The 12,441-nt window shown below is 39.1% G+C and overlaps 1 protein-coding gene across 4 annotated transcripts in view; it reads right to left on the bottom strand.

The window, feature by feature from the left end:
* Positions 1–12,441, bottom strand: part of LOC117831101 (BMP/retinoic acid-inducible neural-specific protein 3-like) — a 135,190-nt gene that overhangs the window by 30,661 nt on the left and 92,088 nt on the right. For 3 of the 4 annotated variants that reach the window (XM_034709619.1, XM_034709637.1, XM_034709610.1), the window contains one exon: positions 11,777–11,961. The exons of the other annotated variant lie outside the window; for it this stretch is intronic. In XM_034709619.1, the coding sequence (XP_034565510.1) occupies positions 11,777–11,961 (185 nt within the window). The remainder of the gene's footprint in view (positions 1–11,776; positions 11,962–12,441) is intronic. 4 annotated transcript variants of the gene reach the window in all.

The following is a 12,441-nucleotide window of genomic DNA, read 5'->3' as shown; positions in this document are numbered from 1 at the left end:
TTTAGTCCCATCACATAGCTGGGCAACGCTGTTATTCCCACTCATGGTGCAGGTTGGCTAGAAGTGTAATGTCACCATGGTGTGCATTGGCTTTATTACTTTTCAAAGGATAAAACATATTGTTTCATCTCAGTGCCAGAAAATAAGTCATTGAGTGTGGAATAATGCAAGAGTGCTGAAGAGACCATGTAGGCAAAGCAGCAAAAAGGAACCCGCAACTAAAAGAGTGAACATCTTAATTTGATGCTCAGATCATTGCAAGTCGGGGTTGTAGGGCTGTCAGGATAAAATATTTTTACCTCACCATTAATGTAACCAAAAAATTCAGGATGATGATATCATCAAATTAAGGAAAAGCAAGACAAGTGTGAAGCGACATCTTACTTAACAACTTTTACTAATAAACACAAATGACTTACTTACATGTTATCATTTTAAAGTGTCTGGTGAGAACATTTGTTGTGACTTCATTTGTTGTGGTACTGCCTACTACGTACTGCATTTGAATTTAGTATGTAGTATGAGTGTTCTGTTTGTGTTGCAGTATGCTGGGCCAGACATCACTGAATTTCCAGTTTCGGAATGCGGAAGTAAACAATGGCAAAGCTGACAGCGAAACTGCTTCTTTGGCATCCACTTATAATTTAAAAAGTTTTCCCCAATCATTAGACATCCGGGGAGTTTTGGCATCCTGCAGATATTGCTCTTGTTCACATTCTACTTAAAACATACTGATTTTTGGCTAAATCAGTAGGTACTGCTAGTACAGTAGGTGGTTTTGAAAACAGCCTACGTCTTCTTCTTCTGCCGCTGCTTCTTCTATGTCTCCCCCCTGTTTTATGGCAGGAGGCAAGCAGCATAAAGAACCACTACTCTCCCCTACGATGAACCAATAATTTACAGGGTATAACTGTATGCTTATCTATTCATTTTTTTAAATTCAAGACAGTTATCATCAATACCAGTATATTGCGACAGCCCTAGTACAGATATCAGAAATTAAAATGCCCATTTCAGATCTCAAGCTCCAAGTGTTTTTTTTTTTCTTTGCTTCTTCTCATCTTTCATCAATCACTATTGTGCACAGCATCCTTGAATCACCGAGCAAACAAAATTTTGACTGCACAAGTCTTTTGTGACTCTTTTGCACCACAGAAAAAAAAGAAATATTAATTGATATGAAGGTTAACTGAAATAGTTTCGTAAAGTTTGAAGAAAAGGGAAACAAGAATGGCTAATTGATTGGCTTTAAGTGCAAGTAGACTGATGGTTCCACAGAGAAGTGTCTTTATCTGCATCAAAGTACAAGCAAAGATGAAAGACAAACAACATCAAACTGAACCAGCTGAACCATTGTCAGTGTTTGACTGCTGGTAGAACAGTTTTTCAACTTCACTGAATAATGACACAAGATAATATTATCTTTAAAGAGTGTAAATAAGTACCTGTACAAACATCAACAGCACCTGTGTCTGGAACAAAACAGTTTCACAGGTTTATGTTTCTGTCACATATCCAACCATGTTACAGAAAGGATACAGAACATTGTGAGCTTCACAAATACTGAAAAACATATTGTCTGCTTGTGACAATATGTATATATGCAAATCCCTCTCAATACCAGATTTGTACATCAGACGGATCGCAGACCTGGCAAATGGCGTCACCGGATTATCAGGCAACTGCATACAGTGAGAGATACAAAGAAATGTGAGCATATCATTCCCCCTGATCTGCAGTAATGACTCAGTCAGCCCCTGTCTCAAAAGATCTTAGTTTTGAGACATGTTTCAATGCTCAGGCAAATCATGTTTACTGTGCTGTCAGAAATGCTGATATCACATAGTTTATTTTAGACTAACCTGTTGCAAGTTTAAGAATGAAAGAATAGATAGATGTTCCTATCACAGACCTGTAAAGCTTTCCTGTACCTCTGAGATGGAAATCTAACAGCCGCTGATTCATGAAGAGATCAGAGGAAGAGATTTAGTGGATTCAATTTGAGAATATTTGACACATTTCACAGGAGGGTATCCAAAGTTAAGAGGTTGTCCAGTTAAATGATTGTGTATGTATGAAGATATTCCAAAATAGAATACCTTAAAGATTTAATAAATCTTCAAATGTCCCCTGTATTTTTTAAAATGTTAAGTATCAGCCAGAAAAACATAACAATTTCACTTAATTTATGCCAAATGTCTACACTTTATCCAGGCTATTCCAGGGGGGACGTTATAGTATATAGCCAATTCACGTGAACTGAAGTGTGGTGGACCTGTGATGATATGAAATAATAGATCTTTTAGGCAACACGCATAGTTTTGTTTCAGCTGCAGTGGATTGAAGTGGGAGCTACAGATACTATTTTCTCATGTGTGCCCATGATTTTGAAATAGTGGATTCTCCAGCAGCTTTTGAACCTTATGTGTGGAAGTATTTCAGTTTCTCAGTGTGACAAAACGGGAAAGGAGGAAAGGTAACAGACAAACTAAAAACATGCAGACACTGCCTGACTGCGGTCCCATACACATTGGCAAATATGAGTTATGTGAGAAGCCACTTGGCAAATCAGAACTTGAAAAGATTTGTGAGATTTTGATGTCTTAACATTCTCATCTACTTGTAGGCGAAGGTCGCTTTTTTTCTAAATTCAAAACTTTAATGATGCTGTGGATCCAACGTGAGATCGGGGTGTGGCATTTGGTTGCTGATGAATCAGAGTCTGTCTTCAACTAATTACCCAAATGGTAGTTGTACACCTGGTACAGACTGACATTTCGTTGTTCGCCTCATGTCTTTGTTTATCTTGACTAGGATGTGGGCACTGTGGAATTGAAACGTTGGTTGGTTCAAACAGTTAAATCAAAGCAAATCAACTGATGTGTTCCAGTGCCTTTTGTTCTCTGGCAGCTTGCTGTCCTTGAGCCAAGAAGCATCTAAGTTGTTGGAAGATGTGCTTGGAACTCTTCTTTAACTAGACTTCTTGTTTGATCCCCATGTGCTTTTTATAGCAACCTCAGTTCTCCGTGGTATAGATCTTCCAAGTCCACAGACTTGAAGAGTATCCTGAGATGCTAAGGATATCATTCTTAGAATTTATTTGTTTTATTCTCAAACTGTCTTTACAGTCATTTGATGATGTTGGTGGCTATGTGCATCCAAAGTCTCCCAGGAGTGCTTGCCTAAGTTGAGATCTGTTAACTGAAACTTCCGCAGCATACAAGATGCACATCAACTTCATCAAACCAGTCACTGAACTTTCCTGCCCTGTATGGAAGCATCTGCATTTCTCATATTTCTCAGTTCATTTATTCAGCTTTTCTTTGCCACACGTCTGTATATTCAAGCAGCAAACACAAATTCCCCCGTGAGCCCTGCAGGCATCCTTTTTAGCCTCATATTACACCCTGTCAGTGTGAATGTAGCTCTGCCTGCTGCCAGAGACATTGTTAAGGGAAACACTGCTGCTTGGAAAGCTGACATAGTCCCACTCAGAGCGGCCCAGCGCACAACTGCTTCGGTTCAGGACGTGTCGTTTGAACCTCCTGGAGCAGGTGAGAGCCGGAGCCAGGACTTGGCAGTATAGCTGGATTGAACACTGCACAGCTGTTAGTTTTACTCAGATTCTACAGTGGAGGAGGAGATATAGTATGGGCCCAGTGTTCCCACAAGAGAGGTTATGCAAACACACAGACACACACACCGCTCTCAAATTCTGTCAAGGGCAAATATGCTTGATTTATTGTAAAACTCACAGACAAAGGCATTCAAATTAAGAATATTAAATGGCAAATAAAGGAAGAACACCAAAACATACAACGCAGGACTGTTTGGAACTGATGATAATGTCTGAACTTATCTAAACTAAAACTAGAAAGCTTCATGACATGATCTATAAGTTCATTTCAGAAGTCATTCTGTAAACAAAGGACATGAACTTGTAGGTGGCCGCAAGTTGCCCCAAGAGTGTTTCAGACAATTCCTCTTAAATCTCAAAGTAATTTTCTTATTGCTAAAGCTGTCATGCTTTTCCAACAGAAAGCTAAGGTTCCTGTCTTCCAGTTTATAAGTTGTAGTGTGTTACATACCCATATATGCACTTGGAGACTAATTTCTAAGAGGCTCAATGTGTTAATAGTTCAGAAATGTAACACAATGATACCATATCATAGATTATCTTCTCTCCTTCAAACATGATTTAGCAGAAAGTCAGCACTTTTTAATGTCTGAGGATAAAACTGAATACTTAAAGCTCATAAACTGCAAAAAATGAACATGATTAAAGGAAATGATGCACAAGTAGCCTAATAAAACACCTGTATTATCTCAATCTGATAATACCCTGTCTTGCATAGTATGTGGATGGATGATAGCAGCTCTGTTATTGGTGTGGGGCCTCTGCAGGGCAACGCTGTACTTAGCCTGTTAACATGGCCAACTGATACAGATGGCCCTGAGGCACATCCATTATTTAAGAAATCTAAGGCTTTAATATTATTATTAGACCAGTTAGGCAAGAGCATCACACTGATGAAGATTCATCACAGCTGCAAATCCCTCACATGAATAATTCCACCAAAACAGCATAAAATGTCACTTAGTGAGCTTGTTTTGTCAGAATGAGCAACAATGGACTGTAAATGGCTGCACTTTCTGCTTGATGTGGGGAAAAAAGTACAAGATAGCATTAATGTTTCATGAAATCATCCCTCATTTCAAAATTGCCTCATTCTCCGCACCTTGAAGAATTGTAGTCTGCCTTAATCATCGTGGCATAGTAAATGTGAAAATCCACATTTGCATGTGGGATACGTTTACGCCTGTTTATTCAGTCTTTGAGGATTTCGATGCATGTTTTAAGACCACTTTGTGGCACTGGCTTACTCTCTAATGTCAACCAGCGAGGGATAAGCTTATAAACTATGAGCAAGAAAAAGGGGGAGAGGAGGAAAATAGCATCAGAATGAGATTATTGTGTGCACTCGAACAGAAAAAAAGGCGCTTAGAGCCACAGGGGTGCAGAAAGGGAGCCTTCGAAAGAAGAAAGTGGAATATAATACTGTATGTGGTGTTATGTTCACTAAGTCCTCTTAAGAGCAGGAAAGCTATGCTCTTGCTCTTTTAGGGAAAGCACCATTCACTTGAAAAGGGGCCAGGAGAGCAAATTTGAAACTGTGTACTTTTCCTCTCAAGGCATCAATTCTTTTGAGCAGCAGCAGATTAAAAAGAAATGGTTGGAAGAGGAAATTCTTAAAAAGTCCTGTCATCAGAAGTCACAAAAGAAACTAAAGCCAATAGCTACTCGCTATATATTTATACCAGAAATAATCTGAGGCGACTACATATAAAGAATACCCGGGAAGATGAGTGATAGGTCTTGTTAAAGGTGAAGGAGTTGAAGACACAGTGAAGAGACAACAAAAAAATGTATGCTCCTCCCTGAATAATGAAGATGCTAAAACAATCTGCAAGTAATGAATTATTCATCTGCATTTGTGATAAAAGAGGACAGACTGCTTTTTTTTTTCTTATTTGCTTTTCTCGTGTTTATCCTGCCATCAAATCGACCTCAAACTCAGGGTGTTGTGTTCTCTGCAACTGTTTCTCAGCAGCCATTATCTGATTTCTGAAGCTCTGGTCTTACTTGTCTAGTCCGACAAATGAAGCGTAAAGCTGCATGACTGACTGCACACTCAAGGCTCACCACAGCAAATTGGGTCAACCATTCTTTATCACTTCTCCTCCTCGTCAATGATATTTCTCCTCCCAACTTTAGCCTAATGAATCTTCAATACAGAGGAGCCTGGGCTGCAAATCAAAGCTAAGTGCATTGATTGATGCAGCACTTCCTGTCTACCTGCCGCACCTTGATCCTTAGCTAAAAGAGCCTGCTAAATAAGGCCTGTCTGTCCTCGTCTCATCTTTTCCGTTCGGACGCACCTGACACCTTAACTCATACCACAAAACGTTTGACAAATGGCAGGCTGCTCTCAAAGGAAATTACAGGAATGGAAGCGGCTGATTCATCATTCTACGTAACAGCAGAGCCATTTTTTCCACCCTCCCATCTCATTTTCCCCGTCTTTGATTATTTTCCAGTGCTGCTGCACCCAGTCCCTCATTCCTTCAGGCCAGGCATTTCAACCATTTAAAAAATGTTATCTCCTAAAACCAGGGGACCAGTGCTCTTCTTTAAGGCAGCTTTGTTTTGGCATCCGGCTTCATTGGTTTGAGGTAAAAAAAATAAATAAAAAAATGTTAGGAATTAAAGCCTGCTGACGCCGTGAATATTTTACATCAGTCACCTGAAAATGCCTCACAAACAAACGCACCCCAGAGGACTCTTTCTCTATTCATCTAAATCAGAGGGGTTTTTAGCAGCACTTTGGTTCGGAGGCGGCTGCCAAATCAGCTCAGCATCCTCTTGCCAACTCACTTTAGAGAATGTAGTTTTATCTCTGATGGACTGTATAGTGGGGCATCACTAAGGACAAGTCAATGAAAAATGGGCTGAAGCTCAGAAAAAGGCCAGCAATTTAGTTTTTTAGCCACCGAACCGCAGTCACAATGAACAAAATAAACTCTGATGTTTCTGCTTCTCCAGTGGAGCTCTGTCTTAGAGAGCGCTTAATGTTTGTTTTCTCCCTGGTATAGGAAGTGACATCCCCTTCCAAGCATACCACCACGCCTATAACTGTGTACAAGGCTGACACGTAAACTAGCAACAAACCATGACAAAATGTTGTTCTGCTTGTAGTAAAAGATCAGTTCTGGTTCACTCAGACCCAAATGTAACCTGGGAAATTGAAAATCTAAGCATAGAGTAGTATTTAATAACACGACCTGACCTTTTTTCTTCTTACTTTCAGTTTCCCTTTTTGCTTGTAAAGATAAAAACATTACACCACATTTCAGAAATGTTCCACCAATTAGGCTGCAACCTCTAGTAGTCATCACATTTATCAAAGTAGAAAAGGTGATGCAGGTGACATAGAATTTAAAGCAATTAAAGCTTTTGGTCTGAGTTCTTGGGAATGGTGGATCAGACAAATGCAAGGAGTGTACCCAGAACCTGCAGTTTAAGTCTTGAGTAAAAACAGAAGTCAACGTCCACTTCCTTGAGTTAATGTGTAATGTCAGATACATGTTTATCTAAGTAAAGAAAGTAACATTACTTCATGTCATAAATTATTTTAACACAAATCATAATCTTTAGTTCTAATCTAAACCAGGTGGTAGACACAAAAAATACTAATGACTAATGAGTTATGAGTTTTTGTCATATGAATCTGTACACAAATGTGGACAACCCGCCTCCTTCTGCCTCTGTTGTGAAACATGAAGCTCAAATAAAAAGGCATGTGTTGAAGAGATCTGACTTGTGGAGCTGACGTCACACACCTGCCACTAACTAAAACACAAGTTTCACCTGCAGATGAAACCCAGAACACATTATTGTGTATATTAGAAGCAGACACTCAAAGTTCTCTAAAATGCAATGCCTCTTGTGCTAGTGTTTGTAACGTTTTCACTCTCTTTTCCTTCTCTTCTCTGCTAATTCCATGAGAATAATGCAGGAGCAACAGAGCTGTCAATCATGACATCACAACTCATCTTCTTATCATCAAATAGCTAATTAAAACTTTACTTCTCTGAAAAATTAACAGTTGCACATAAATCATCATATTGAGAACTAACTGTCAAACTGAAATCATGTTTGAGAAATATGTATTTGATGTGTAATTAAGGTCTCCAGTTTGACCCATATCCCATCTGTTACCATGGAGGATGCAGCTTTATAAGAGTTACTGCAGTCAGACACCAGGAGGAGCTCTCTTATGTTCTTGCTTTACAAAGTGGGAGTGCCATCCACCTTCTTATACAGTCTTTGACATGCATGTACAGTCATCCCACCACAGGTCTAAGCCTGGTTCATATTCCAAAAATTAATGGAGGTATATATTTATACAACATCTTTAAGCTCTGTCAAATGTGTTTATGTTCTGAATCCAGTCTCCAAACCAGAGACAGACAGCTGGTGTCATCACTGCTCACGGTATGCGACAAACAAAGTGAACAGGCTGACAGTGTCTCTGATTTTTATTGTTTTTGTCTGCAGGTACTCATCTCACCTACATTGCGTGAAGTTAATCTGTTGTTTACCTGAAGCGAGGGAAAACACATTAAAGCCACGTGAGGCAACACATTCTTCAAGGCACATACAGAATGCAGTGAGTGGAGCGAAGGGCACACTCAGCCGATTCAATTCTTTCTTCTTGATAAGAACTGACAGAGTGATGAATGAACAAACCCCGGAGGTATTAAGCAGTAAAAGATGCAAGGTGATGTTTACATCATAAGCATATCTTGATATGCATTGCATGCTGTTCTTTATCACAGACATCTGAATACACACATGCAAGAGTGAAAAGGGAAGTAAACAATGCTGCTTGCTCCATCTATTCTCTTGGCTGAATTCCTATTTACTCACTGAGCCTGTATTTGTACATGTTTAATGCAAAGTCACAATAGAGCAATATAGTGTGCACATGATACAAGGTTAGGAGGGAAAGAATGCACCATATTTTAATAAACAGTTAAGTTAAGAATTAAATACTGATCAGTCCATTGTAGTTCCTTTGTGGTAGTGCATAAGACGACATCTGTAGGACAGTGGTTTCCAAGCTGCATAACGATATAGATGGCCAATTACTTCACAATAGTTTTAAATTGTGTTGAATATTTACTGTTGGCTTAAAATAACATTTAGAATTCCATTAAAAATACTACAAGTAATAATCATTATAAATAACTGTAATGCATTCAAGTTATAACCAAGAGTAGACATGATGCCGAACTTGCAGTTGCTGGGTCTCACGGTAAAAATACAGTGAGACCCACTCTGTCCTTAACACAAGCTTCTTGAAATAAACCTGAGCTGACCCAAAACAATCAGAAAACTCAAAAAATGTAGCTTCAATTGTATGGTCTTGTGCCGAGGTCAGACCACATGTTATAAGCATGACTGCAGCCTAATCCAGCAGATGTAGGGTGTTGCCACCTGTTGGCCCTGAAAAATCGATTTGTGTAGTGTGTCGTAGTGTACGGCATTCAAAGCCACATCTAGGATGCCTTATGACCTCCTTGCATTTTTGATCTTTCTTTCTGCTTTCTACAATGTGTTCTGTCACTTCATCATCAACCAATGAGAGCCTAGAGTGCTGCAGATGCAAAGGTCATGAATGTGAACAAACAAAATGGCAAAGCAAAAGAACAATGATGAAATTGATGCTGCGAGATGGAGCTACGAGACAGAGGAAAAGTGAAAAAGAGAAATGTTGTCGAGAAACAGTAGACACACTGTGAGTGACTGCCATGAGCATTAGCAGAAAGCTAGCATATGATTTATCATAATATTTGGATAGACAAAGAAATAAAGTATAAACACTCAATTTGGGTGTTCTTTGGTAAACCTAGTTAAAACAGATGCTGGTTAATACTTATGTCCTACGCAGTTTTATTTCCGGGTGTCGTCTAGCCCAGCCCCTCTTCCTTCCAATGTCATCACTTCAACTTCACCGGTCATTATGATTGGTCAGATGCCGATGTGTGATTGTCTAGTCTGACACAGCGAATATCGTAACATTGATTGTGCAGTCTTAGCTCAGCATTAGACTGACACAGCCAATTGCACGTGGCAAGGGTGTCCTATTCTCCGGGTAGAGATACCCCTAAAGCATACAGTAAGTTTAAATTCAAAGAAGTCGTGTGAATAATGACCCTTCTCTGTTGAAATCATAGGATGAAGAAGTCAGGGGAGGGAGAGTATCTGAATAGATGGATAGGTCAAGAAAGGACTCCGACCCTGGAGACCACTGCTGGTAGTCTATTTCCTACAGTCAAAGGTGGTTTCCCTTAACCATAACTCCAACCAATCCCATTTCCTGAACTATGTGGTTACCATTATTAGAAGTCATTTAACATTTGCCAAGTCATTAACTGAGATCATAATAAGTCTCCAACCCTTAGAACCATTACAATAGCATCAGATACTAAAGTGCTGGAATCTTTCAGGCTGCTTTTTAACAGTCTTGGAAAGCTCAGACAAACCAGGCTGTCCTGTTGAAAGTTGGCAGGAAATACTTCTATATGCATTTCCAGAGGACATGGCCCAGCAGCATATTTTACTGTTTGATTTGGAGGACTTGCTATCAACAGAATCAGAAACAAAAACAGTCAAATCTGCTAATGGTGCCCAGTATGTTGAAGAAACATATTGAGAAAGATCCTCGGTAGCCAACAAAGAAATCTTAAGAGATAAGAGAGCTTCAATCAACTAAGAGAGATAAACGAAAAATGTTCATGATGTTGATTCACTTAAAAATAAGGAAATAATACGTTTACATATGTTTATTTAATCCACTGTTGTTTCTTTGTAAACAGTTTGACTCTTGGGGAATTCCCCTTGTTGCTGAACAAAATGATAAGACACTTGATGCCACTATTGTATCTGTACACTCAATACAAAGCCAGCAACAACTGCCATTTAGCATAGCTTATAATACAGTGGGTACAGAGGAAAATAAGTTTCTGTTATAAAGTTTGGAAATTATTACTGTGGGACATTTTTTTCCCAATTAGTAAACGTATGAAGTAATACAAAGGTATTCTCATTAAAAGCATTCTCTTTGGTTAATTTTTCCTTGGAGTATGGTAAAATGTGTTTTGAGGTATCCTGTTCCTGAAGAAGCTTAGAGCTGCTGGACACATGAGATTAGCTCCTAAATGGCGCATGTACTATGGAGGGATAATTAATTAAAAACGACATAAGAAGTAGCTGAAGTGTATCCATGCATACAGAGAGTCCAGTCTGTAAATGAGGGTCTAATGTTGTCGACCAAGGTCTGAAGTTGCTTCATGTCCTGTAAAATATGCTTTAATAATCTACAGCGTAATGATATTCTGCATTTAAAGCAGGCCAGAGCAGCCCACCGAGGACCTTCTGATGGGTCGTAAAGTGCCTTTGGTAATTGGTAGTAAGTGGAAAGTACTTGGCAAGTACTGACCACTGTTGAGTGTCTTGAATGGTTCCAATATTAATGCCCAGAGGGAGCGCAGGCGCAGTTATTATCTAAAATACATAAGAACACAACATACGCTCATGCCACCTACTGTGGTGCATAGAAGAAATAAAAAAACAGCACACACTTTTCATCCAAAACCTTTCAGCAGCTTAATTTGAAACCGTTAACAAAGGCTCAAAAAATAAAACAAATGTGGGGATATATTTTATGATACTATCCTAAAATACTCTATTATCAATACTGTTTTTATATACATTTTATGTGCATGCATGTTATTATATATGTATAGCCTAATGTATGTAATATTTGAAGATAAAAATACATAACATTTCAGTACTTCATTTATTTGTGTTCTAGTCTGCAGTGACGAAAAACAGTCAAGCAATAACACCACTTCTAATTGGAATGAAGTACACCTGCTGATAATGAGTTTCCATTCAAACGTTCCATACTGGTAATTCTGCAGGTAGTGAGCTAATCGAGTCCACTTGCTATGTTTCAAAAAATTAACTAATTATGTTGATCCACTAAAACAAAATCTCATTTGAACAATGTCCCTATGAAAGGGCTGCAATCATACATGAAATAAACATCCAGCGATGGCAGCAATCTAATGCTTAGTGTAGTGAGAATCTGATTTTTTTATTGGCATTCTGTTGTGTGACACAAAGCCCAGAGAGCTGAATATTTACCTTGATGGCAGTGGAGGCGATCTGGATATGGTGCAGCTTGTGCAGGGTGCTCTCCCTGTCGATAAAGTAGGAGGCAGCCAGCTGGTGCAGAGCCTCCAGAGTCACAGCTGTGCCATTGGATTCACCCACTTCTGATGTCCGACTTAACTTCCGCTTGTCCACAAAGATCATTAAGGACTCCTCTCCTGTGAATACATACAAGCAGACACATACACGGAATTCATTAGTGGCTCATTCTCTTTTGTTTATGAACACATACAATCATACAGGTAAATATGAATGACTGAAAACCTGCTAGAGCACGTTCTACCCTCACAAAGGCGGGAAAACAGTACCCCTTAAACTTGGCTGCCTCTACTAATTTAAAAGTCGACAGTGTGTCCAATGCTTCTGCTACAGAAGAATCACAAATTGAGATGCTTTATTGAACAAGTCTCTCAATCCAATCAGAGCCAGAGCTTTCACAGGACAGCATATTGACAAACCGTGGACAGAGTGAAAGGTCGATGAAAAGGCCTTTTTAACAGTATCAGGTTTTAAGGGGAACATCATTTTAATTTGGAGAAGCATAAAACTAACACACAGTACATTACCACTTTGGATAGATAAAGACTAACACTTGTCTCCAGCAATGAATGGAAAAAATCCATCACTAAAAGCTGTAT

The sequence above is a fragment of the Notolabrus celidotus genome, chromosome 2 (genome assembly GCF_009762535.1).
Source record: "Notolabrus celidotus isolate fNotCel1 chromosome 2, fNotCel1.pri, whole genome shotgun sequence".
Classification (NCBI taxonomy): Eukaryota; Metazoa; Chordata; class Actinopteri; order Labriformes; family Labridae; genus Notolabrus; species Notolabrus celidotus.
The sequence above is the reverse complement of the archived record's forward strand: the minus strand, read 5'-3'. Positions and strand labels throughout refer to the sequence as shown.